Raw genomic sequence first — 27,619 nt, 5'->3', positions numbered from 1 at the left:
CTGGATGGTACGCTGGGTGTGTGTTCCACATCCTCTCTGGGATCCATGTCCCCGGAGACAAAAGGGCTGGGAAACTTCAGAGGTACGGGTGGTATTGTAGGTGCCCATGAGAACCACTGCCATGGAAGGGGTGAAAAGACTGTTATAGCTGCCAGTAACCCAAGAAAAGACGAAGAGATCTGGTGGTGACCCAGCGCTATTTAAAGCGCTCGAGTGCTGTGTCAACTTTGTTTAATAGGTGGGAACCATAAACAAATGTCTACCAATGATGAGTGGATATCTCCTGAGAACCCAGTGAATCTTAACCAGGTAAGATAGTTCAGTGCCATTGTAGAGGCTGGGGGCCTGCCCAGTGAGTCGGTGGTGTCCAGGCCGCACTGAATGGAGAACTTTTACACTTTAATGGACACAGATATCAACTGGATAGTGAGCTAAAGAGGTTTGGAAGTGGTGCCTGGAGAAGAGGGAGAAGAAGGAACAATGCATGGTCTTCTTGGCCTTTAGAATTGCCTGCCCCTAACACCGTAAATGGTTTATGCTGAGAGCTGAATATGTTCAGCAAATAGATGATGGTGGAAAGCAATGTCTCTAGAATACCCTCTGAACTTCCTGTACTGCTGGTGAACTGACAAGCCAGGGATAACAATCTCAAGGAGTGAGCCGCTGCTATTTTTGGAATACTCCAGGGCCTCACATTAACTTATTGCCAAAATGTCAGGCCTCATCAGAAGGAATTCCTGGATATTACCAGAAAATTTGGAGGAGCGCATTCAGATGTGACATCTAATAAGGACACTGGAACCCATGACAAGAAAAACTGAGTAAGTTGGTATCCAGGTATCCAATTCAGATTGAAGAATATGCATGGTTCATTCTTGTCCATCCTGAAACATCTGGGCAAAAATATTATGCAGGTCCTCAGGCGGGGAAGGAAAAATCCTAGATGTCATGACCCAAAGGATGTGGCTATAATAAGCCAAAAATGCAAACGTAGTCATTAACGGAGGCAGACAGACAGAGGCTGATAGCATCATCTGCTGTTCAAGAGCTACTATAAGAGTTTCCAGATCCAGTCTGGCACCTGGGGAGATTCACATGGTGTAGAATCTGCGGTTGTAAGCATTCATCAGTAATGAACCCCTCAACATGATATAACTTCAAGGAATAAATTATGAGGGCAAAAGATGTAATCACAAAATGAGACGAAATAAAGATCTTCCCTATTTTAGATGGATGAAAGGTACTGCTTGACTGGCAATAATTTAATTTTCAAAGTCTTGCACAACATTGTTAGTGCACTCATGCAATCACTTCTTGATTAGGATGTGAGGCCTGGTTCCTGACGATGTAGCTATGACTTATTGTTGTAGTACTGCTGGCTTTCTTATAAAATCCAGGAGTTCACTAGGAGTACTTCTGGCCAATGAAGGGCTACAGCATCAGCCATGGTTACCAGAAGTGCTGACGGCTTCACCATAGTGTGCAACCGCGATGGATGCCAACTATCCAAATCTTTGACAAAACACACATTTCGACAGGAATGCTAGTGAAAGTTTAAGATGTTTTTAAGGTGAGTGACAACAGCTTGGTAATTTTGAAGTAGTTGGTGGCAAGTCTGCGATAATGCATACACCTTTAGAAGGAACAGTTCCCCAAAACAAGCTCTTCCTCTGCTGTGGGAGAACATGATTTAACAACTGCTTTGTTCATTTTCTCGAATATACCAATCCCTAAAGCGTTAGGCCGATCAAAACAAACAAAATAAGTCAATACAGACATGATACAAAAACTATGCAACAAGTATGCTTAGGTAAGACCTTGAACAGAGCTTATCCCTACAACTTAATGGGCTCGTGCATGGGGCAACTGTATGCTACTTACTCAGAAGAAATACAGTCTCTTCCACGAAATTTCTTTGGATGCAGATCTCGAGGGCCTTTATAAAAGAAAGAGTGGGAAAACAATTTATTGAGCATTCCTTCCACATTCAAAATTCGCAGTGCCATAAAATAAATTGGAATACTGAAGGGACATTCATACTTTTAAAATGGAATGTTTAAAGCAACATCAAAATCAATCCACCGGAAATGAATGTCTTGCACAGAAGGTACTTTTCTCACACAGGTCACCTTCTCCTATGCGGTTGGAAATACATAAAATGTACTCATACGTTTACCTCTTTAGATCCTATATTTCTGATGGCCGGTCCATCTCGATTAATCCCACACCACAAGAAAGAAGGCCTGGAACAGGTAAAACAACACACAACATCTAAGACTGCTAACACAACGCCACGCTACACTGTGGAAACGCTTGTGCATGTATGCCAGCACTTGTTTTAATAGGAATTGCTTTTTAAAATATATTCAGGATTTTAAAAAAAATATTTTGGATTTTGCTGCTTGGATAGAATAGGGAACGGGGAAAGGGCACACTGTGGGAATTTACCTGTTGCGCTCCACCGGCACTTGCAATCGCGCCCAGCTGACCAAGGTGTGCTGGTGTACTACGCCTGTCAGAGCGGGTCACCTACATGACGCAATATTGGTCAGCGCACTAGTCGTTTTTACCTAACTAGCACATGCCTCCCTATTTAGGAAGGGTGATGCAAGTGCGCACATTCTAAAGACATCTAAGACTGCTAACATAACCCTACGCTACACTGCAGAACAGCTTGGCCATGTATGCCAGCACTTGTTTTAATAGGAGTTGCTTTTTAAAATATATTCAGGATTTTTTAAAAATATTTTGGGTTTTGTTGCTTAGATAGAATGGGGAACGGTAAAGGGGCCCACTGTGGGAATTTACTTGTTGCGCTCAACCCGCACTTGCAATCGCGCCCCGTGGACCGAGGTGTGCTGGTGTACTCCGCCTGTCAGAGCGGGTCACCGACACGACCCCATCTTGGTCAGCGCGCTAGTTGTTTTTCCCTAACTAGCACACGCCTCCCTATTTAGGAAGGGTGATACAAGCTTGCGCGCAGCGTGCGCGCCAGAGGCAAGCCCGTCTGCGCTCCGATTGCGCTCAGCGCCATCCACTCTGCCGGTTCTGTCTCAGGGCATGACTAGTTACGATACTCAAGGGAACAACTTATGAACATAGGTGAGAGGGCTAATAAAAGAACACAGAAAGCAGTTGGTAACGGCAAGCATGGCTAAGCGGACCAGTCCCCGTGCAGACTGAACTGTGGTCTGATTAATAGTAGATCCCTTGTTAAACATCATCATGAGGTGGCAACCATGCTGGAGTGCCTTGACCTTGACGTCCTGTTTTGGACCCGTGCTGACTCAGTGGTAGAGTTAGGATTTACCTGCCTAGAGGGATACAACATCTTTCACAAACCAAGGTTGCGGGAAGAGGCGGGGGTAGAGGTGATCTTCAAAGAGAAGTAGGATTGTACCCCTTTACACTTGGATGAGGTTGTGGGCATTGAACTCTTAGGCTTTTCACTGCAGGAGGTAAGAGGGAAAGTGATGACTGGAATATTATGTTATAGACCCCCTGGACAAACTACTCAATATCAAGCCCTTAATGACACCTTTGCTAACATGTCCTTAACACATTCAAGGATGATCATACTAGGTGACTTCAATCTTTAGGACAATGGTCAATCGGCCCCCCATTAAAAGATCTGGAACAAACCTGTAAGAGTCTTAATTTGCACCTGCTAGTCCATCAGTCGACCCATCAAGGAGGGCACATTCTTGACCTCCGGTTTGCAAATCAGACTGAAACAGAGGTGATTCAAGTGCTACCTCAATGCTGGACCGACCACTCCTTAATCCATTTCTGGAACACGCTGCCTAGGATGGCCAGCAATACAAACCAGTCAGTAACCTTCCGGATGGGAAGAGAATGGGCTAAGTTATTAAGAAATAGGAATTCTCCAACATTCACTGCTCAGAATGTATTCGTGCCCAGTCAATCAGGGGATAAAAACTACCAAACCTATTGTGACCATATAAAAGGCACTCTAGATCAGATCGCCCCGATAAAAAGGCTGAAGAATAGAAAGAAACCCTCAGCACCCTGGTACAGCGAAGAGCTAAAACGTCTGAGAAAAAACGCAAACGGGCCGAAAGCACATGGAGAAGGTCATATGAGGAATATGGTAGAGAAAAGCTGAAATCAGTACAGACTTTATATAAGGAAGCAATCTAAAGGGCCAAGGCAGAGTACTATGCTAAAACAATCTTGCAGGCGCCCAATAGCACAAACATGTTCTTCACCATCATAAAGGACCTATCCAATCCTGCATGTACGGGCAACAAAGTAACCGTGACACAAAAACTTTGCGATAATATTGCTACCTACTTTGATGAAAATATCAACAAGATAGTTGGCGGCCTAAATTCTAATAAAAACTCATCAGGGCTGCCAATTCTCTTGAAAATGAAAAGAAATTGCAACGGCGGAGTATGTTGCCTGGAGCCACGACCGAGTACATCCCTGTACATATCCGTGCGGCCATCCGTCAAGAATACAGGTCCCTGCATTTGACCCGGGACTTACCCGTCCCTTACTTACCTTCTACCTTTAACAGGGAACGGCCTTCGCCGTATTTCCACACTGCACTCGCAGGCAGTTTGGATACATAGTCCGCCGTTGCGATTTCTTTTCATTTTCAAGAGAATTGACAGCCCTGATGAGTCACATCAAGTACACGGTGTGACGAAACACATGTCGGCTGGCGACTATCGATTGTACTGATCAAGATTGAATGATAAATCTTTATCACAGGCAAAACCTGGAGTCTGACCGTCATTTATTCAAATGAACATTGTCCTTACGGTGGGGTTCTGACACCAGAACCTAATTTACTTACAAAACGTGTGCACAGGACTTTGTTCTTACGTAGATCTTCAACATCTTTAGCTCTGAAAGACCTTCATTGGTTGCCCGTAAATGAGAGAATTCACTTTAAATCTCTCTTTATGGTGTTCAGAGCAGTACATAGACTAGGTCCAATATCTATGCAGGAGAGATTCTCCTGGTACACCCCAGGGAGAAATCTACGCTCATCAAGCGCAAATCAGGTAACCACCACCAGATTGAAGAAGACAATGACCGGTGGCAGAGCCTTTGTGATAGCAGCCTCACGACTCTGGAACGATCTTCCCCTGAATATCAGACAAATCAAATCTCTTCTTTCATTTAGGAAGACCCTGAAGACAGGGCTCTTTCCCAAGTTATATGAGCAACCCATATTGATAAACAAGCCATTTTCACATACAATGTCATCTAGGCAAGTCGCAGCGCCAGGATACCCATAGGGTGACAGTATGAGCTATATACATATAAGATACAATACAATACAATACTTGCTGCGCTTGAGAGGTACCACCAAAGAACAGTAACCCGAAAACAGTTTGCATCTGCTAACAGCTGGGCAGATGTCTGAATTAAGAATAGAGGCAAGTGTGTAGAATGAGTAGGTCCTGCTTATGTCTTCAGGAACAGATAATTATGAGTGAATGCCATTTGTATATCCCTTTACCTGAAATATTTCAGCTGACTTCCACCTCCTTCAAGGACTGCTGAGGTAGAGTGCTATTTTCATAATAGAAAATGTATTTAAAAAATTGTTCTACGAAGCTGAGTGTCGATGTCCACATACTGATGTTTGTTAAAATGTTCGCGTGGACAATGGACTCTCAGCCATAGATAACCACAACATGAGAGGAACATGTCCAGTAAAGGCCATGCCTGATGCTTTTCCGATTTTTCTTCTTTTATCACATCAAATAACCACATTTCATGTACAGCTCTAGTCACAATGTGTTCTTCCTTCGTCTAACATGCTGCCTCTTCGATCCTTATGCTACAACAGTCGACCATTTCTAATTTTACGACAGCTCCCTGTTCTCAGATTGGCACAGAATTTCTTTCGTCCGTCTACACCTGTGATTTCACGTTAGATTTTATCTGATAACCATTACCCCTCACAGTTAAGTGGTGCAGAGATATAACTCCTTATATATGTCTTTCATTGCTTGTTTCCAGTTACTCCAAATTATTCTCTGGGTAGCAGTAGCACAGACGCCATAAGTCTCCACTGTATGTATTGATCTCTAATTTGTTGCTGTGAGGGATGCGAGTCTAGAACCTCTAACCTAGGTGTTCTTGCCAAGGATGCCTGCAGTTCCCTTTCTATTCTATGAAATACCTGCCTCCAGAAAAGTTGACAGCCGGCAAGAGAATGGGGCTGCAGTAGGTAACTCTTGACAACTGAATGACTACAGGGGCATGTCCCCTCTTCTCCTCTCATGTTGCATTATACGGTCCAAAAATAGGGAATCAAGACAAATTCCCTCAACAATTGGGCGAGTAAAACACTATGAGTGTCTATTGATGTGCTGCATGTTGTCTAACCCTTTTGAGTAGACATGAAGACATCAAGTAGACTCCGGGGCAAAAGACTTGTCCTGGCGAAAGCCCTGGACCCAAGCAGACATAAAACTGAGTGCTGAAACATGTTGCCAGACTAGGAGGGTAAAAAGGCAATTAAATCTCCATCTTCCTGCCACATTGGCTTTGAAATATACCTGAAAGATGGTTGTAAAAGGTATTTTTATTCTTTTCAAAGAAGGCAGCTGTAACAATCTCAGAAGCGCTCACTGGAACACGGTTGAGCCCATTCTGGTTTCTAGGGACCGGGATAAGATCCGATGATGAAGCATGCCACTAATAAAGTGGGTGAGGGTCTAACGAAAAAACCCACTCGGGTTCCGGAAAGCAGGGAGTACATGATCGATCAATCAATCAATCAGGCAAATTTATAGAGCGCGCTACTCACCTGCTAGGGTCTCAAGGTGCTGGGAGGGGAGGGGTCCGTTACTGCTCGAAAAGCCAGGTCTTGTTTCCTGAAGTAGAGATGGTCCTGGGTCAGCCGTAGGTGGATGGGGAGGGAGTTCCATGTCTTGGCTGCCAGGTAGGAGAATGATCTTCCTCCAGCGGTGTCTCTGCGAATACGTGGGACGGTGGCGAGGGCGAAGTTGGTCGAGCGGAGCTGGCGGGTGGGCGTGTAAAAAGTGAGGCGGTTGTTGAGGTACTTGGGGCCCAAGTCGCAGAGAGCTTTGTGTGCGTGGGTGAGGAGTCTGAACGTGATCAGCTTGCTGACGGGGAGCCAGTGCAGGTCTCTCAGGTGGGCGGAGATGTGGTTTTGGCGGGGGATGTCCAGGATGAGTCGTGCGGAGGCGTTCTGTATGCGCTGGAGTCTTTTCTGTAGTTTGGCTGTGGTTCCCGCGTAGAGGGTGTTCCCGTAGTCCAGTCGGCTGGTGACGAGTGCCTGGGTGACCGTCTTCCTGGTTGCGGTGGGGATCCATGAGAAGATCTTTCGGAGCATGCGCAGGGTGTTGAAACAGGATGATGAGACGGCATTGACTTGTTTGGTCATCGTGAGGGAGGAGTCCAGGATGAAGCCCAGGTTTCGTGCGTGGTCCGTTGGCTTGGGGGCGGTGCCCAGGGCAGGAGGCCACCATGAGTCGTCCCAGGCGGAGGGGGATGATCCCAGGATGAGGACTTCCGTCTTGTCTGAGTTCAGTTTCCGGCGGCTGGTCTTCATCCATTCGGCGACGTCTTTCATTCCTTCGTGGAGGCTGGCTCTGGCAGTGGCGGGGTCGTTGGTGAGGGAGAGGATCAGTTGGGTGTCGTCGGCGTAGGAAATGATGTTTAGGTTGTGTTGGCGAGCGATGGCTGCGAGGGGGCTCATGTAGACGTTGAAGAGGGTGGGGCTGAGCGAGGATCCTTGAGGTATGCCGCAGATGACTTGGGTTGCCGCGGGTTCGGAACGGGGGGAGGTGGACTCTCTGGGTTCTTCCGGCGAGGAACGAGGTGATCCACTCCAGTGCCTTCCCTTGGATTCCGGTGTTGCTGAGGCGCTGTATTAGTGTGCGGTGGCATACTGTGTCGAACGCAGCTGAGAGATCCAGGAGGATGAGGACAGCTGTTCCCCCGTTGTCAAGCAGGGATCTGATGTCGTCGGTAGCTGCGATGAGGGCGGTCTCGGTGGTGTGGTTAGCTCGGAAACCGGACTGTGAGGGGTCGAGGGATCCGTTTGTCTCGAGGAAGGCGGCGAGCTGTTTGTTGGCGGTCTTCTCAATGACTTTGGCAGGAAAAGGGAGGAGCGAGATGGGGCGGAAGTTCTTGAGGTCGGTGGGGTCCGCTGTCGGTTTCTTAAGGAGGGCGCTGAGCTCAGCATGCTTCCAGCTCTCCGGGAAGGTGGCGGTGGCGAAGGAGATGTTGATGATGTCTCAGAGTTGGGGTGCGATGACAGAGTCGGCCTTGTTGAAGACGTGGTGGGGGCAGGGGTCGGTTGGGGAGCCGGACTGGATGGTGTTCATCGTGCGGGTGGTGTCTTCGGTGCTGACTGGGGTCCAGTTGTAGAGGGTGGTGATGGGGGGCGCTGGTTCGGCGGTTGGGTGCGTGGTCTGTGCGCCAAAGCTGTTGTGTATGTCGGCGATCTTGCGGTGGAAGAACGAGGCGAGTGAGTCGCAGAGGTCTTGCGAGGGTGTGATGTCGTTGTTTCCGGCGCTGGGGTGGGAGAGCTCTTTGACGATGCTGAAGAGGTCCTTGCTGTTGTGGGTGTTGTTGTCCAGTCGTTCTTTGAATGTTGTCCTTTTGGTGGTGCGGATCAGCTGGTGGTGTATGCGGGTGGCGTTCTTGAGGGCTGTTATGTTTTCTGTAGTTTGGTCGTGGCGCCAAGCTTTTTCGAGGGTGCGACAGTTTTTCTAGGAGGTTTTGAGTGTGTTGGTGAATCACGAGGCTTTCTTGCTGCCGGGTCTGCTGGGGGGGTTCTTCAGTGGTGCGAGGTCATCGGCGCAGTTGGTTAGCCACTGTGTGAAGTTGCGGGCTGCTTTGTTGGGGTCCGTTGTGTTGGCGGGGGGGGTTCTGGCTGAGGGCGGTGGTGAGCTGGTCGGCGGTGATCTTGCTCCAGCTCCTGCGGGGAGCCTGTTGCGGGTGGTGGTGGGTCGTGGTTCTCCTGAAGTTGAAATGGACGCAGCTGTGGTCGGTCCAGTGTAGTCCAGTGGAGTGGCTGAAGGAGATGTGCTTGCTGGAGGAGAAAACGGGGTCAAGCGTGTGGCCGGCGTAGTGGGTGGGGGTGTTCACCAGTTGCTTGAGTCCGAGGTTGGCGAGGTTGTCCAGCAGGGTGGTGGTGTTGCTGTCATTGTTGTTCTCCAGGTGGAAGTTGAGGTCCCCTAAGAGCATGTAGTCTGAGGAGGTGAGGGCGTGCGGGCTGATGAAGTCTGCGATGGCTTCGCTGAATTGTGTGCGTGGTCCCGGGGGTCTGTAGATGAGAGTGCCTCTGAGGGTGGTCTTGGGGTCGGTGTGTATCTGGAAGTGAAGGTGCTCGGCGGCGGTGAGGGTGTCTTCGGAGTTGGTCGTGATGCGAATGGTGTTTCTGTGGACGACGGCGATGCCTCCTCTGGTCTGGTTGGCGCGGTCCCTCCGGGTGATCTTGTATCCGTCCGGGATGGCTATGGCGATGTCGGGCGCTGAGGAGGCGTTCATCCAGGTTTCCATGAGGAAGGTGACGTCTGGTGATGTTGTGTCCAGGAAGTTCCTGAGTTCGACCGCGTGTCTATGGATGGAGCGGGTGTTGAGCAGGATGCACTTGAGGTGAGTGGTGCTGGTGCCTGGCTTGGCGGGAGCGGTGAAGGTTCGGAGGCCGGTGAATTTGCAGGCTTGGCAGGTGAAGGGTCCGTGGGTGTGTTTCCGGGTGGCTTGGTAGCAGGCGGGGTTCCAGCCGAGTTTGAGTGCGTTGAGGGTGGCGGCGGCGTAAGTTCGTCGTGTGGGCTGGCATCGTCGGGGGCCAGGGGTCCTGGTGCTGGGCTCGGTCCAGGCGCGGGCGGGCGTAGACGGGCTTGCCTTTGGCATGACTTCGGAGCGCAATCGGCGCGCCCTCTGCGCTTGCTCGCTGCGCGTACCCGTGGACTCCGCCATAAATGGCGAAGTGGGAGGGAGGAGCAGCTGGGAGGCGGGAGCGGGGCGGTGAATGGGAGGGGGTACAGAAGAGAAAGGGGCGGGGCCGCAGGGGATCAGCGGCGAGGAGCGGGGAGAGAAGAGCGGGAAAAAAACAGAGGCGAGGGGGCAAGTACACAGGACAAAAAACGGGTAGTACAATGGGCACAGAGGCAAAATACAGAATACAGAAAACAAAATACAATACTCAGCAGGAGCAGCGACTAAACACAGGCAGAAAAAAACGGCACAGGAAAAAACCAGAACCTCAGCTGCAGAGCAGCGGCGAACTCGAGGCAGAAGCGGTGAAGCCTGGCACACTCACGGGGAGTCGCGCAGTGTGTGGAGCGACCGGCCCTGAAGTAGGGTCATGATAAGACATCAGCCTTCGAAAATACTCCCGGGTAGTGGATACTCTATTGTGCAACAGCATCATACAGGCAGATCGTATCCCCTATGCATGTTAGGTCCTTCTCCCCTCCCCGAAGGAGATTCTGGTGGCCACCTTCTCAGGTTATTGGATTGTGGGCATTGGAATGCACTCAAGCTCTCCCAAAACCCCACCATCTGTTTGTACTGCTCTATCATGCAATTCTGTACTATGCCCAGAATGTAAATAGATGTTTTGGGGCTTTCTCTCCATGTAGCACTTCAACCCTCCATCGGGCACCGCTGAGGATTTCAAATGAGCATGTGAACACAAAAAACGAGCTGTAGCTTGGGGTCACTGATTTTTACAGAGAGACATCTATTGCAGATTAAAGAGGGTGCCACTCGTCTTTGCTTCTGTCTACCTATTGGCGGCATGCTGGGGGACCTAGACTTCCACTTGCCACTATGGTGAAGATGTTGGCTCAAGTGTGATGCTGTTCTTGCTTACTGACAGACGGATGTGACTGAGCTGGCAGACCTAGCCCAGCTGCTTTGAAAGCTGGTCACAAACTGTGTACCTATACTAGACTTTTAGGCACTGCTACATAGACGACATGTGACAAAGAGCTTTGTAACACAGCTGCAGAAGTTTTGGATGTTCCATCTTTCCTCCTGCCCTTCTGACCTGTCCCGACATATTAAAATGACTGAATAAAGCAAGGCCGGTAAATCGCAGTACCTAGCAACTGGTAACATCCACAGATGTCAAAGGCACCTGGTGCTGTCACATGGGTCCACCTTCCCCTGGGATCAACGTAACTCCTGTGGCCTGATGTCACCCATGGTCTACTTAGTCTTTTACGCAATTGTTACTTTTCAGAAATCAGGGACCCATCTGACTTATAACTCCAGTTCTTCAACGTGCCTTAGACTGGGGGGCTGGTGGCTCTCTGTGGAAGCATCATGGTAGTGAGAACACTTGAAACTTCGACTTGGTTCAACTGTTGCAGATATTAAACAGTAACTACTAACACTTGGCGAGACAGTGAACACCTCTGAATAGGTACAACCCTTTTTAGCTCTATTTAGACTTTAAACATTATGTTGTAGTTATCACAGGGTGATTTTGGATAATCAAGATTATTTGTACCTACATAAGTCACCTTCTACTTACTGCCACAGTCTGCATTTTTTGAGATTATGCAATTTGGTTCTCATTTAGCACTTTGGTTGTTAAGAGGTAAGTTTCAATCCCAACGCAAACAAGAGTTTGCTCAGGGATCTGACTCCTGAGTTATGTGAAAAATAACAATAACACGAAAGTATTAGTTAGTATATCTGTCTTTTCAGTATCCTAAATCGATAAATATCCGTCGCGATGAATTGGTAGATCAAACAAATATCCAAGATATACATATCAAGGTATAACTTGATATACTTGGAAAGTTGGTAGGTATACGAGCAATCAATACATCGGCACACATTACAACATGTCGGCGGTTGACAGGAGTACACAGAGGCATATTTGGACAGTAGTACGTCGTTTGTGTTTACTACACAGCGGTAGCGAGTATATCGAAGATCTGAGCATGGCTCCAGCTCAGCGTTCTACAAACACGGCGAGAGCGTAGAATAGAGGCTTATACGAGCATCGACGGATAAATACACAGGTATTCAGTCAGAATTAGCGTAATTTCAGAAAGTGGCACTTGGGTGTTCTGAACGATATAACACAATATCTGTTATACGTTTTTGTCGTTTTAGGTTGACAACATATAATCTCACAGGTATGACGGAATAGCATTAAGCTGGGATACGTTTAACTATGTGATCTCGAGCTATGTTTGAAATATTTTATTATGCATTGACAGATTACATCAACCATTGAAGATCAGGTAGGACCTGATAGTTTAAATATCAGTTTTTGGCGGTGTTTATTGGTAGATAGGAACAAGTGGCATTAATTGCAGTGCTTTTGTGGATTTTTTTTGACAGCCCAAGAATTCCCAGGTTAAAGAGAACACGCGGTAAGCTTAGTCATTCAAATAATAAGGTCATTAGTGAATAACTCTATTTCAAGAACTAGAGGTGACATAAGGTTATTGTGATTTTGTTTTACAGTTGATTGATCACAAATACACGCGAAACAGGTATGACACCACATTACTCGACAGTTGATACACCCATGGGCAATTACGTACAAAACACTCACACAGCTCATTTTATATCTTTACAGATCATCCCCTGATGAAGGTACCTTGTGGTGCCGAAATGCATTGGGCATGGCAGTGAAAATTGTGAAATGTAACAATTGGACAGAACATAAAAATGTTGGCATCAACAAACAATGTATTGTATACATGTAATTGAAAGTGAACAAAAGTATAAGTAATGAACATGTTTATGGTGATTTGTATAACCTGATTATGAAAATAAATAACTGATAAATAATAGTGTATAAAATTGGTTTATGAGTAAAAACTGTTTAAGGTGTAGGATAACACCAAGTGCACAGTGCGCAACTAGATGAGTTTTCCAACCCATCATAACTTGAAATTATCTCATGGCATGTTTAGCTCAGGATGGGGTGTTTACCACAAGTGGTAATTACTGCAGCTCATCAATTTTCTCCAGACAGATTTTTTCTAGGAAAGACCTGGAAAATGTATCAGCGGAAAGAATTTAGAAAAAAAGGTAAAACATGAAAATTGATGCTGTAAACATCAATTCTACATATCATGCCTCATTTTTCCCTGTAAAACTCAGAATAGAGCTATTTACCACACTGCCAAATCCACCACCCCGCAGTAACAGTACTTATTGGATATGGTAAATATCCCCCTGGGCTATGGCACCATAACGTGGAATAGCTACCCCTGGATTCAAGATGAGAATGGAGAGTGCATTGCTTCTAGGAGGTACAAGAACACACCAGCACTTGCCAGCTGCCACAGTGTTACTGTCTGAAGCAGTAGCCACAATCTGTGTGGACTGACACAGCATCATTCATAGTCATTGCTTACTACAGTTACAGCAAGGGAAAATATAAATGCAAAGCACACGAATCATGGATACTGATAGCAATGTCAAGCTAGTAGCCATGACTTCTCACGGAGTTATTCAATAGCCAGTGTGACGTTCACCACGTAACCAAATGCAGCCTGACGGACTGTCAAACATTCATGCTAGTAATAAGGCACTCACGAAAAGGGATAATATCGCCATTCAACTCACAAGTATCTGTGGCACAATGAGAAAATGTAGACAGTGCAACTGAAGTTGAGAGGCGAAAGTGAGATGTAAAGGATGGAATGATCATCAATGTTCAGGCCTATGAGATCCAGACACAAAGCTTATTAGTCAAAGCTTTATGACCTCGAGAACACACTGCGTCACCATAACATCCACACTAATGGCCTGCTGAAGAGGACAGAAAATTTCATGATCAAGGGTGCCTTGTGAAACGAGATCCTAAACGCCTTCTGTTATTGACTTTGCAACAGATTTCCCATTAGCCATACTTCACTTTGTGGACTACAGAGAGGGTGCTCAGAGCAGTTAGACTATGAAAAACACTGCCTGCAACCACTCTTTTATTCCAAAGTTAAGTTTTATCTTACTGAGATATATGTTAATCCCCTGTGCTGGAAAATCCAGAACATCACTCTTCATGACGAGCTGGGCTCGTCATCAGTGTAGCAGGAGGCTACTGCATGACGAGCCCAGCTCGTCATGAGCGTGGAAGGGGTTAAGATGGTAAGCCGTTTCCAATGGATGTTCTTCCCGCCTCCTTATTAGGCATCTATATTACAGGTTTTCTGCATTTCTTCATTTAAAAGAGCCTTCCTATAGTGAGTGATTTTGTACTATTTAGAGTACCACTATCTTGGTGCACTACTGTGCTCCAGCAACCACTCGTCCTGTATGTATTAACCCGCAACATAATGATACATAACATTAGATGCATATTTCGGACACCACATGTTTACCCCAAGAAGTTCCTTAGCACTAACAGATGTTTATTGTTGGCCAACTCAATAGTACTCTTAATATCAACCATAGGAAAATGAAAGGCTGAGCAGAACCACTTTGGGTTAAACATGTACCGAAGGAGTCAAACTCAGATCCTTGGAGCCAGGAGACTGAGCTATCGTTAGTAGCTGAATCTTCTCAAACCACAGCAGATTCACAGGAGCAGCAGAATCCCAGTAGTTACCATTTCAGCTCTGACTCTAGATCTGTGTTTTCAAATGGGATGAGACGTTCTACCAAGGGGCTGCACTCTAATGAGCTGAATGGCTGCCTGAAATATACTACTATGGCACCAGTTTCTGCAGAAAATCTTAAATATTCTTGTGACTTTCTAATTTCTACAGTAGATACCTTTGTACATTTGAGAACACCTTGGATGTTGTGAGGCTTGTGCTTTTCTCAATGCACATCAGCCACACGTGAGCATCCTGTGGTATCATTTCCACGTTGAAGTCACCAATTAAACTGGCCCATGGGCAACATATATCGGTGATATTATTTTCTTCAGTGTGCATGCGCACGAACTGCAAAACAACAGAGCCAGGTGAATCAAATAACAATGTTTCCTTAAACTGCATCTGCTTGCGGTGTACAAGCTCTGGGTGTCAATTTCGTTCAAGATAAACCAGTGAATCAAGACAGAGTGTAAGCATGCAACATGAACATCCGTAAGCTGGTCTTTCATTGAAATGCTGGAGTGTTGGATTGTCTGTAGCTATCATGTCCTGGCCTAACATACCAGAACTGCTTGCTGCTTCTAGTTTTAATGAAGGATGCTGCACTCTCTGATGGACTGGCACCTTAGCATTCTCACCTCAAAGTAATACAGTGGATTAGACATTTTGGGCTATAAGCAATGGAAAAGGACCTTCAAAAACATGCTTCGGCCAACAGCAACACAATAAAGTGTGGATCTTCTAATGTGATTTTTAACAGCTAAATTCTTCAAAATTGCAGTGTAACTCAGGCAATGCAACTAAAGGAGAAATTAGATATATGGAAAAGTGCAGAGATACTGCCTGATATCAATGTCTATATATTTTATTATGTCATATGAACAAGATGGAAGTAAATGCGGCATTATGCCTTCGGTCCGTAAAGTCAGATATGAATAATTTGCATTTTACCGTTATTTATGTATTTATAAAATGTTATACTTAACTGCCCAATTGAATTTAGTATTTTAATATATCCAGCCTATCTGACAAATAGGATATGCTGCAGTATGTCGTTTATGTCTATGGATGGTCATGTGACGTGATGCACTTTCAAAGTTTGCACTGTCACTTTAAAAACTGTAACTTACCAGAGTCACATTGTCATGTGAACAAGCCTTTCAGGAGGCGAAACGTTATGGCGGGTTGCAACTGAATAAAGAAATTTGCACAGAAACTTTGGTCCGTGTTTGCGTTGCCGCGGTGGGAGATTGGATTCCCCCGTCGCTGCTGTGGAAGTGGTGATGTCTATATATATATATATAAACTTTCTCATATACAATGTGACAACCATCAGTTGAAAACTGGGACTGACCACACAGTTCAGGTAAAAGACAGTGAAAAGAAAAAAGGTCTGCATTCCATCTACTATCCTAAGCACGTCACAGCAATAAAAGAACTGCCAAGAAATGGAAAAGGTTCAAGTTCTCGCAGCTATTGGTTTGAAGGGTGCTTCACAAAAGATTTGAAGTACGTAACTGTACTCCATGTGGGGGCCTGTTTTCTACAGGATGAAATAAAACATTCTTTGAACACTTCTATATAGGTATGACTATCTCTTCACATGAAAACACTGCATGGTGGTACGCCGAATCTTTCAGCCAAGCACATTAGCAGGTGTGAAGTTTAAACAGGGGGTCTCTACTTGAGCCATTATTCCGACAGCCCCTAAAAGTGATGTGATGTATAAAAGTCAGTCTGTGAATCTACAATCTTAGACCACACAGGGGAGAAGGGACCAAACTCTGAGGTGCACAGGTTACATCTGATGGATGACCTGACTAGTGCAGTTCTTTGGAAAAAGATGCAGAAGTATGAGACAAAAATGTGACTGATGCATCCTTGCGTTACTGAAGGCAAGCTAAATTACACAAAGAGAATTGTAGGCTATACCTTGGAGAAACCCATACATATCCCATGCGTGCATACGGGCTGTGTATTATGCGTCTCTAACTAACACCAGGTGCTTTCTCAATTACGCCCCAATTTGTGAGGTGAATTTGTGAGGCTTGATGGTGGCCGCTACAAGGCGCTATTCACCTGTTCATTAAACACATGGCATTTAGAAGAACTATCAACCAATTCAAAATCCTGGCTATCAGTAATGAAAAGGGATTTTATTTTTGCTGCAGTACGTGTGAGAAGGATTAATTCGTCAGAATAAAAACATGCTGACCGTTCAGGAAAAGTAATGCATTAATACATTCAAAAGATATTGATCAGAAAGTCAACTGAAGCCAAAATCGAAGAAAGGAAGATTAGTTTTCCTCTAGGCCTGAGCCTCTTCATAAGAATTAATTATAATAAGTGTCTTTTTGGCCTATGTCCACATATGTTACACGACTTCTTCTACCTGGATCTATCTGTGCCCTGGAACAGCTTGAATATTTCAAACTGACAAGACTTTGGATCGAGAGCAAAAGAAATCTTTGGTCTAAAGAGAATAAAGTTGATTTTAGATAACTAAATGAGCTTTTGTATTGTACCTTCACCAAGGAAGTGTTTCACGAAAATGACAGGAAGTACCTGAAACCAATAATTTACTGCAAAATTTGAATTTGAAACCACTTTGGCTCAGAACAGCAATCTTTCAATAGGACAAAACCTAAAATGCCATCGACACATCTCCGGAAATCTTTCTGTAGCAAATAACGCATTCTCAGGCAACTGTTTTAGTAACTGGGCGTGAGAGTCTGATTTATTTTGACAAGGGCCTCTACAAGGTGAGGCGGGGGTGGTGCCGGACAGGCCATTTATTCGACTGGGCAATTCCCGGTGGGCTGGGGCCTTTGGAAGCCTGCTTTTGAAGGCAGAGGGCCACCGCTGCTATCTTTTCCTGCTCCACTAAGTGAACTGCAGCTGGCACAGTGAATGTTTAGATAGAGGAAAGAGAGACAGGAAAGGCAAATGGAGAGAGAGATAGGAGAGGCGAAAGGGGGCAGCTGGTTGACATTTTTGATAGTACTGCTTTCTTTTGGTTCCTAATCTCGCACTAGGCTGGGTTTGCCTGGCAGAAGGGACTCAGCCTTGTGGATCTGCTTGCATCTCCAAGACAGGTCTCTATGCCTGCATGATGGTACGATGCGTGGTAGGCTGCCCGTAGAAGAGTGTTGGTACTCCTGTGTACCGGAAGTCTCCTGTTCAGGCTCGGTGAGCCTTTGGAAATCATCACCCTTGAGATCGGGGAACAGGGGAGGGGAAAGGGTGGATTTCCTGGGGTTTCTCCAATCTGAGAAAAGGGATGCAGTCTCCACCAACATCAAGCAGTGGAGGAAACATGTTGGGTGCTACCTCTCACAAGGTCTATCAGCCCACCTCTAAATTGAGACACAAATTCGGTTTCCTGAATTAGGGGCAGTGATTTTGAAAACTGAACAATTTTGATTATCTTAAACAATTGTGCATTTGGTCATGACACACTTTTATACGTAATACCTAAAACGCCGATTGAAGGAAAGAAGAATTGTCTTGCAAGGGGTTGGCAAGGTATATATAAAGAGGCATTTCGTTATACCTTTCTCATGCGATAAATGCCACGCCAGTCGTTCATGAAATGAAAGTTGCAAGGACTATGTCGATCCGAATGCTACTGGGCTTTACTGAAAGTAGCCTTCCTAAAGATATGCGCCTGAGAAACGTTTTGTGCTGGTCTGAGCCCTCCCACAATCTGAACTTATGTCAATGAATACCACCGTATTTCCTTTCACCAAAAAGATGGTTTGTAATGCTGCAGAAAAGCTCATTTATTCTGTGAGAGGAGAAAAAACAAGTCCCGACCATTATCACGAGAAGCCCTTGAAATGTTCGGTATGTGCCGGAATTGAGAGTACTGCGGCAAACACTGCAGCCGTACCTTTTCCCCCAGGTAAATCTCAATAATTTATAGCTGCCGAAATTTACTGCGGGAAAATACCGAAACAATCGGATTTTGGAGCGGTGAGCACCAAAACAGGCACGTTATCCTCGATTTTGCGCGAGCGAAAATTGAATCGGTGTAGATTCTCGCCGCTGTTTAATTCCGATGCCCGAGATGTAACATTTTAAGAGGCACGATAATTAGAGATGTACGGAGCAGATGCCTCTATTCATGAGGGTCCCAGGCAATTCTACGTTTCCATAGAAAGGTTGAACGAAGATTGTCCTGAAGGTCACGTAGTGCCTGGTGGAAGGGGGAAGAGAGAAGGCAGCAGTGAGCCTCATACATAAGGCTTAAACGGTACTTTCAGAGCTGACGTAGGACTGTTACACCAAAATCATGAGTAGTGGTGTGTGGGGAAAAACTATGTCTCGGCTGTCAGCTTTCCCAGTTGCAGCCCTTGCTGACATTTCTGGGCCCAGCACAACTACAACCCTCTGTCACCCAGAAATGAAGGGCACTCTCAAACTATAGCTGAGAGGTTCAAGTGGGTGAAGTGTGGTGTTTGAGGTTTCGAAACCTGTGATCACTTCTACAGCTGCACTGAAGACATGCATGAAAGACTCCAGTCACGGGTGGCAAACTGGGGATGGGGGTATATACGCTAGGGGGTTTATGGTTCCAGGAGCTGTCTTGGGAAAGGTTGTTGGGATGTTTGCTGCAGCACTGAAATGGACCACCAGTGTTACATTTCAAGTTCTTCGAGCTCTTGAATCTGTGTGAGCCCTCCAATTCTTTCAACAAAGTATATAAAAACATTCAGAGTACAGAAAAGAACTCTACAGGAAATAGAGACCGTGGAAACATAATTTCCGGGTCGCTTGATATCCTGTGCACCACGTAAAATCTCATTGGCGGTGCTTATATCACTCAAAGACCGTTTTAGACAAATAGGTTTTATGAATCTTGTGCAATTGTGATAGGCTCACTGATGGGAACGACCTATCCGGTTTTAGAACAATTTATTACCTATGAAACTGCAGTCAGAGGAGTGTGGTAGCATCTCACTAAATAAAATGGGAGGCTCTAATGCCCATAACAAGAAGAACAATTTACTTGCCTTACATAATGCTCTTTCTGGTGGATACTCTAAGCACAGGTTCCTCACTTTTGAGACTGGTTCCAGAAAACCCAAAGCAATGCTCCTACATGCGATTAGATAGTAGCATGAGATGCTGCGTCAACATCATTCAGCTCCGGAGGTGACTAGAGACGCATATAAGCACCACACAGGCACACTGACATCAGTTACATTCAGGAAATCTTCCGGGACCCATCAGCAAATTGAATGAGCCAATATGCATATCCTAGATTGAGATACTTTTAGATGGAAGAGACCATACCACAGAATGGGGACAAGGGAGGGTGGTGAGGAATCTGTGGTTAGATAGAGTATCCACCAGAAAGAGAGCTATAGAAGGTAAGTAACTTGTTCTTCTCACTGCTGATTCCTCAACTTGTGAATAAATACCAAAGCAGTCCCTTGCAAAGTGGTGGGTCTGCAGAATAGCTCAAACTAAAAAGTCTTGCAGGACCAAGGGGGTATAATGTCTATCTCAACGAAACCGGACTGTCAAGGCAGTAGTGCTTTGTGAATAGGCGCATTGAAGCCCAAATAGCTGCCTGACCAATATCCAGGGAAGGCATTTTGCGTGCCAATGCAGTGGTAGTAATTTTGGCACCAATGGAGTGTGCACTTGGGCCTTCTGGAGGTGGCTTCTGAGCCAATGTATAACAGATCATCAGCGCAGAGGACTATTCATCGAGAGGTGATACATTTCTGCACCACTTTGCCCTTCTTCTTCCCAGAGAATCCCACAAAGAGTTGATCATCCACCCAATGTTTTCTGGTATGATTGATGTAAAAACTAAGTGACATTTTTGGGCTCCAAACGGGTGAGTGTCTCTTCCTCTTTCAAGGGATGAGGCGGAGCAAAGAGGGTCAGAAGTGTGATGGATTGTCCAAAATAAAAAGGCATCACTGCCTGTGGTATGAAAGCAACTAGAGTCCATAATACCATTTTGTCCAGAAAAAGGTGATATAGGGAGGCTGCATAGAAGGGCCTGCAGTTCACTCACCCATCGTGCAGATGTTATCACAAACAGGAGTAAAGGGTGAGTAGGGACAACTGTGCATTGGTTCAAAAGGGTACACATTGAAAATGTCAGAATAATATTTAGGTATCACTATAGCATCACAAAGGCCCTAGAAGGAAATATCTGTAGTAAACCTTTAAGAAAAAGCAACACAACTGATCATTTGAATAAGGACGGTTGGTCCACTAAATGTAAAAAGGGTGGGCGGTAACCTTTAACTGTACCAGAAGCAATTCCTTGCCAGGCTAAAAACAAAGAAAACAACACATCCTAAAACTGTGCCTTCATTAGGTCCAACTGATATGCACTACACTAAGCTACACAATTGCCCCAGTGTTCAGCATACAAAGAATTCTTTGAAGGATGCCTGGCTGCCAAGATGACATTGACCACATTGAAGGCAGGTGGAAGGGGATCAACTTTTGCCACTTAATTGTCATGCATGGAGGTGCAGGTTGCTCTGTCTTTGGTGCAGGACTCTGCCCTACCATTGCAACAAGGGATTCTCCAGAAACTGCAGCCTGATCAGAGGACAGATGCTCAAGCCCAGAAATCCCGGGCACAACACTCTTCTGGTGTAATCTAGAGCCACTACAATGACTTTAGCTTGGTCATTCCTGATCTTCTTCAGGGCTTGGGGCAGGAGAGGTAGCAGTGGTAAAGCATACAGGAGTCCCGTGCTCCACTCTAGGTGGAATGCATCTCCGAGAAACAGCCTTCTTGGGACCACCAGCATGCAAAAGTGCTGACACTACACGTTCCCAGCAGTGACGAAGAGATCGAGACAGGGTTCTCCCCATTGTTGGAAGATGCCCTGTGACACCTCCAAGTATAACAGCTATTTGTGATCCACTAGGTGCCACCAGCTGAGTTTGTCGGCCCTGCCATTTTAAAGATACTGCCAGGTGGTGCACCGCCTCAAAGATTCCCTGATGATTCAGCCAGCTACTGCAGTGGAGAGCCCCCTGGCACAAGTGCAGGACCCCACGCTGCCTTGCTTGTTGCAGTACTACATGGCAGTGGTGCTGTCTGTCAGAACCTGTACCAGCTGTACCTTGATGTATGGGAGAAAGACCTTCAACATCAAGCGAAACGCCCACAACTCCAGGAATTGATGTGGAGGCAGGTCTCCCCTCCAGACCAGAGTCTTCTGATCCCCAGTGATCCCAGACCTTCCCAACACATTGCAACACATCTGTCACCAATGTCAACTCTGGGGGGGTAGGGGGCACGAAGCGGTATCTGATACTAGTCCAATTACAGTCAATAAGGCAACACTGCAGGTCTTTTGCAGTCTCCTCTGATACCACTGCAAAATTTGCATGTGCCAACTGGCATTGTCAATGGGTAGGATGAAAAAGGCTACCAGGTCCAAAAGCAACAGAGCCATCTTCACGGAGACCCATTAGGACCAAGTGACCTGGACTTGTTGGTCTGGACAAAAGGCTTGAAAGTGCCCTGTATCCACAAGGGCTCCAATGAAGGGGAGCCTCTGTGAAGGAGTCAGGTGTGACTTCAGCAGGTTTATTGAGAACCACAAATATGTATTGAGGCTTGCAGTCTTTACCCTCTCTTTTTTAGCTGCATCCTTCTACCCAGTTTTCCTTTCTCTAGGCAAGGATTCTTGCTTGATAATCTGCCTAGTTTGGAGGCACAATCCAAGGGCAGCGCATTTGTTGTGGAATGCAACACCATTTGTTTAGGTATGTGGTCTTTAGAGGAACAGACTCTCCCCTTTTCACAGGTGCCATTTCCACCTATTTGTCTTTAAAGACCTACAGAACAACAGCCACTCTGCTGTCTTTTTCAACATGCCCCCCTTGTCAACAGTGAAACTGACAGTTTGGATGCATCCACAAGCTTTTGCTGGCCATTCAGGGACGTCTGTTTACAAGGGAGCAATCCCTCCCAGTTCAAGAGTGGATTCTGCCTCCCTATCTGCCCTGCTTTATCAGCAAATTGGATCATCCAGGGCAATTCCCATGAAATATCTTGTAGGTCTTACTGATTCATTCGTTCTGTGCTACTACCTCTAGAGCACTTTTTCTAAAGCCTGCCGTCCACAGCTGATAGAGTTGGTTGCTATTGGTTCAAAATCTTACACTGGACAAGCTGGAGCCGGTCAATGCTGACAAATTTCAGAAATTAAACACAGCAATATAAAAATAAATATATAGATGTTCTGGACATTGAAGATGATCTGCATGTAAGTTGCATAACTGAAATCACACAGGCCAAAAACTGAGTCAGTTCTTGGCCCGAGTTAAGATAGATGTTGAAATGGGGAAAGGAGATTTTTAAGCCCTGAGGTACACAGCATAAATGCAGTAGGGGCCAAAGGCTTATGGGGTTAAGGAGATACATTGACTGTGCTTTTCCAAGAAGGCTATCCCACCTTATGAAATGACCTGATAAACTACATTTACAAGCCTGGTCAGTAAAATTGGGTGAGGGACAGTACTGAATGCAGCAGAGAGGTTTAGTGAAATCAGTGCAGCTGCCCCATTACAAACAGCCTTTGTTTAAATCAGGAAACTTTCAAATATAGTTGAAAGTAGGTTAGATTCAGTCCCTCTGCGGGGGTGGAATACAGCCTGTACTCTGGAAAGGGCGTTATTTTTTTAGGATTACAGCGCCAAGAAGGATCCTTTGCTACTGAGCTGTAATTTGAGGAGTTTTGCATAAAGACTTAGGGCCAGATGTCCCAAGCATTTTTCTAGTCGCAAACAGGCAGTTTGCGATTGGAAAAAAAGCTTTTTCAAATGTACAAAAGGTGATCCATTAACTTGTAACCAAATCGCATTTTGCATTTGCGATCCGGTATTTGGAAGCGCAGTGTTTAGGGCTCCCTTCCAAATGTCGAATCAGTATGGTATGTATTACTGTTTTGCAACTTAATTCCGGTTGCAAAACAGCGATTCTTTACCACCAGTTTGCAAAGGGAAATGCTCCCCTAAGGGACCCCTTCCCTTTGAAAATGTAATAATATTATTGTTTCAGAGCAGGCAGTGATCCCACAGACCACTGCCTACTCTTAAAAAATGAAATTTGAGGGTTTCAATTTATTTCTTTTAAAACGCATCCCAATTTCCTTTAAGGAAACAGGGTTGCATTAAAAAAAAATTGCTTTATTAAAAAGCACTTATAGACATGGTGGTCTGCTGACCTCAGAAGGCCACCATCCATGTGAAGGTTGTGATTCCTAATGGGTTGCAAACTGCGACCTACCTCATTAACATTCATGAGGTAGGTCGATTTGCAACCAGCAAGAAATCCCCAAATGAAACTTAATGAGGTTCATTGATTAGGAATACCAATTTTCTAACTGTGATTCATAAAGAATCCCACTTAAGAAATTGCTATTCCTAAATATTTATGCATCTGACCCTTTGATGAATGCACATTTAATTTCACTAGGTATGGTTTCAGTAGTAAAGAAAGCATTGATGATCATTGGGTTTGTTTCTCTGTTGGTTGAATACATACAATTTCTTTGAAAATTGCCAGCAGAATGGATCAGCAAGGTATTCTGATTTTTTTTACCTGTGTGAAATTAGCTCCTTACAGGATTGTCTTGAAGGAGAAGAAATGTTTTCCAGGGTATTACAATTGTTAAAGATTACGCTTTAGCTATGACAGAGATTGAAGCAACAAACTACATTCTGAAAACTAGTTCAAGATTTCAGCACCTGTTATACTAATTTTTGCATAGCAGAGATAATAACACTTCCTTAAAACTATCCAGAATATATTCTGCAACACTTCAAGCCTGTGAATAGCCCAATAGACAACTGATCTTTGTAGTACTGCAAGAATGGTTCATACTCAAGGTAATAAAATGTATTATTTGCTGCTCCTTTTTTTTTTTATAACCCTCACAACCCTCCCCATTTGAGTTTATCTGCCTAATCAGAATTTAAAACAAGCATTTGCAATGCAATAGGTCTTGCATTACTGTTAGTATGCGGTATTGGCGTTGTAAATAATAATGCAATGCCAATAGCTCATACTTTCAGTAATGCGAGACCTAATGCATTGTAAATGCTTGTGTAGTGAACCAGGAATCAGCATTGTATGTCTCAGTGCAGTACCGCAAGCTGCTCCTAGAGGTCCCTAATGAGCAAGGCACCAGAACTGCATTTCTAGGTGCAGTACCGCAAACTGCTCCTAGAGGTCCCTCGTGAGCAAGGCACCAGCACTGCATGTCTAGGTGCAGTACTGAGCAAGGCACCAGCACTGCATGCCTAGGTGCAGTACTGAGCAAGGCACCAGCACTGCATGTCTAGGTGCAGTACCGCAAGCTGCTCCTAGATGTCCCTAGTGAGCAAGGCACCATCACCGCATGTCTCGGTGTAGTGCCGCAAGATGCTCCTAGCGGTCCCTAGTGAGTAAGGCACCAGCACTGCATGTCTCCGTGCAGTACAGAAAGCTGCTCATAGAGGTCCTTAGTGAGCAAGGCACCAGGACTGCACGTCTAGGTTCAGTACCGCAAGCTGTCCCTAGAGGTCCCTAGTGAGCAAGGCACCAGCACTGCAGGTCTACAAAGTTGGAGCTATTGGCATTATAAATGGCAATGTTTTTTACCTAGCCATGTAGCATGGTACAGTACCATATGTGGTTAAAAAGGGCCCTCTTTTGGTCACATATGGTACTGCACCCAAACAAGATATGGTAAATCCATCCTACCCATAATTCATTGCATGCAAGACAGTACTGCGAGTACATTCAAATAGCTATGTCCATATATACAATTAGTAGCTTTGAAAGGTGACAAAAGAATGATTACATTAATTTCGGATTAGGTTGTACTCTGTGTTGAACTTATGAAGGGAAATTAATAGACGGTCTCATATAAATGTGAGATTTTCTAGGGAGGGAAGTAACCACTGCCAGCCTAGCGTAGGACCAAGTGTGTCTGAAGCCATTTAAGAAAATAGTGCCTTGAGGCTGTAATTAAAACCTAGGGAGTAACAGCACATGTTACAAGGGGTGTCCTTATGGGAGGTTACAAGAAGAGACAAGGTGGTAGTAAGGAGGGACTACTAAGCCTATTGACCAATGAAAAGCCACCATTTACAAAAGACAGGGACAGGAGCCAATTAAAAAGATGGTCGGAAAGTGGGCGGAGCTTTATGCCCATATTATAGCATGTCTCGAAGAAACAGCACAATCACTGCCTAGCCGAGACCTAAAAAAATTTGCAGTAAATGCTTCACACAGACACAAAATAGGATTATATATTTCCAATTTATTTTGAAACGGAATAGATAATAGAAATCCGTCAGGGAGTCTCAGGATAAAAACTCAGCTCTGTTCTTCTTTCTGCTACACTAGCCTACGACATTAGCCTCTTACAGTGTGAGGAAAATGTCCTCTGTATTCAGGAACCAGACCTTAAGCTTTGCAGGGACATACATCCTGACGTCACCACCTTTCATTTTCATTTGTTCATCTTTCTACCCACTGACCATATTCAGTCTCTGTAATTTTGCAAACATCTGAACAAATCCAGAAACCTATTACATCACACAGCAAATTTCAGAGGTTGACTCAACAGCAGCAGTGTGTTCCTTTTGCCTTGTGTTGTGCAAGCTGAAGATGGGTCATCTCTAGTGCTTGTGCTCAGTTGGTGGTTTTCCTTCACTCAGCGTTGCTAGCTCCAGTGTCTCCACAGTAGTCTTTGCTTCAAGAACTACATGGAGCAGTGGGTGCAGGAGGCAGTCAGTAAGGTGGAGGGCATAGGAAGGCAAAACGTTGGATTTGTCTTCCTTTACGAACCATTATTCAGAAATATAATTTTCATAGAAGAATAGGCCGATCTAACTTTATATTAACACCTTCCCAAGATGGTTGTTTTGCCAATGTTTGTTATATGTCCTTTATCTTTTTTTGCTGTGATATAGTTTCCTAACTTACACATATATAAGCAGACTAGGTCTTCACAAGGATGTGCCCCAATTCAATTATTTTTTCAAAGTATCCATAGCTCACTGCTGTTAATTTTTGTCTGCTATTTTTCCATTCGGTTTTTCTTATGGATATATTCTTAACCCCTTCCACGCTCATATACCAGACGACCGCATGCAATACGAGACGCTGACACTCTACTACTGGCTACCGACTGCCTTACCTATTTGAAAAATTGAAAACTTGGTGTATCTTTGATATATGATCTCCTTATTTATTAAAATATTTGAATCTCAAGTGTGAAGACCAATGTGAAGCAGTGCCAAATAGAAAATTCTATAAACAGCCCTGAAGAAGTCCGGTCACGGACGAAACGCGTTGGCTATTGGTTTTAATCATCAACTGTGAATAAAAGAATCTGCTTACAGAAGAAATTTGACTTTGGAATTCTTGGGAGAACATTTGGAGCGATTGTGATTTTATGCATAAATAGCATTTACACTGCTTTATTTATGTTCGAGGTGTGCAGGGTCACCTTTTGTAAACCTTCCACGCTCATGACGAGCTGGGCTCGTCATGGCATAGCCTCCTCGCACGCTCATGACGAGCCCAGCTCGTCACGTAACATGCGATTTTTAAAAACTCAGCGTACGGGCGGAATTCCGCATGCGGTTAACCTGATTAAGAGAGGTTCTTAGTGTCTTGTTTATCAACCTTATTTTTACCTCTCATTTTCAATCAAAAAACATCAAGACTGCAAAGGTGATTGTTTTTACCCATTGGCTTTTTTGTCTGAAGTGGGACACTTTTAAGGAGACACTTGACACCTTTCATGCGTGTAAAGTGCAGGGTGGAGCCGTGGCTATTAGCAGGAGTAACCCTTTCCTTGGGCATTCAAGAAGGAAGTTAGATAGATTTTCTTGATGTCCAGCCCTTGACAAATCCACGAGCATTGACAACCTTGGTCCAGTGGGCTAAACATGAATATCTTCCCTTTTACCTCAAATGACAAAACTAATTGGCACTCTCTGAGATGTTTGCTTCATAGGGGTTCAGAGGGATGGGCCGTAAATCAGTTCTTCCATTGTTTTTCAGTAGAGTTATATGGAAGAGATCGCCA

At 45.1% G+C, this 27,619-nt stretch overlaps 1 protein-coding gene across 1 annotated transcript in view; it reads right to left on the bottom strand.

Moving 5' to 3' along the window:
• Positions 1 to 27,619, bottom strand: part of VPS41 (VPS41 subunit of HOPS complex) — an 841,276-nt gene that overhangs the window by 156,455 nt on the left and 657,202 nt on the right. Inside the window, exon 23 of the mRNA XM_078688207.1 lies at positions 1,882 to 1,936. Within this exon, the coding sequence (XP_078544333.1) occupies positions 1,882 to 1,936 (55 nt within the window). The remainder of the gene's footprint in view (positions 1 to 1,881; positions 1,937 to 27,619) is intronic.

Source organism: Lissotriton helveticus, chromosome 4_1, assembly GCF_964261635.1.
Source record: "Lissotriton helveticus chromosome 4_1, aLisHel1.1, whole genome shotgun sequence".
NCBI classification, from domain to species: domain Eukaryota; kingdom Metazoa; phylum Chordata; class Amphibia; order Caudata; family Salamandridae; genus Lissotriton; species Lissotriton helveticus.
This window is presented reverse-complemented; position numbering and strand designations above follow the sequence as displayed.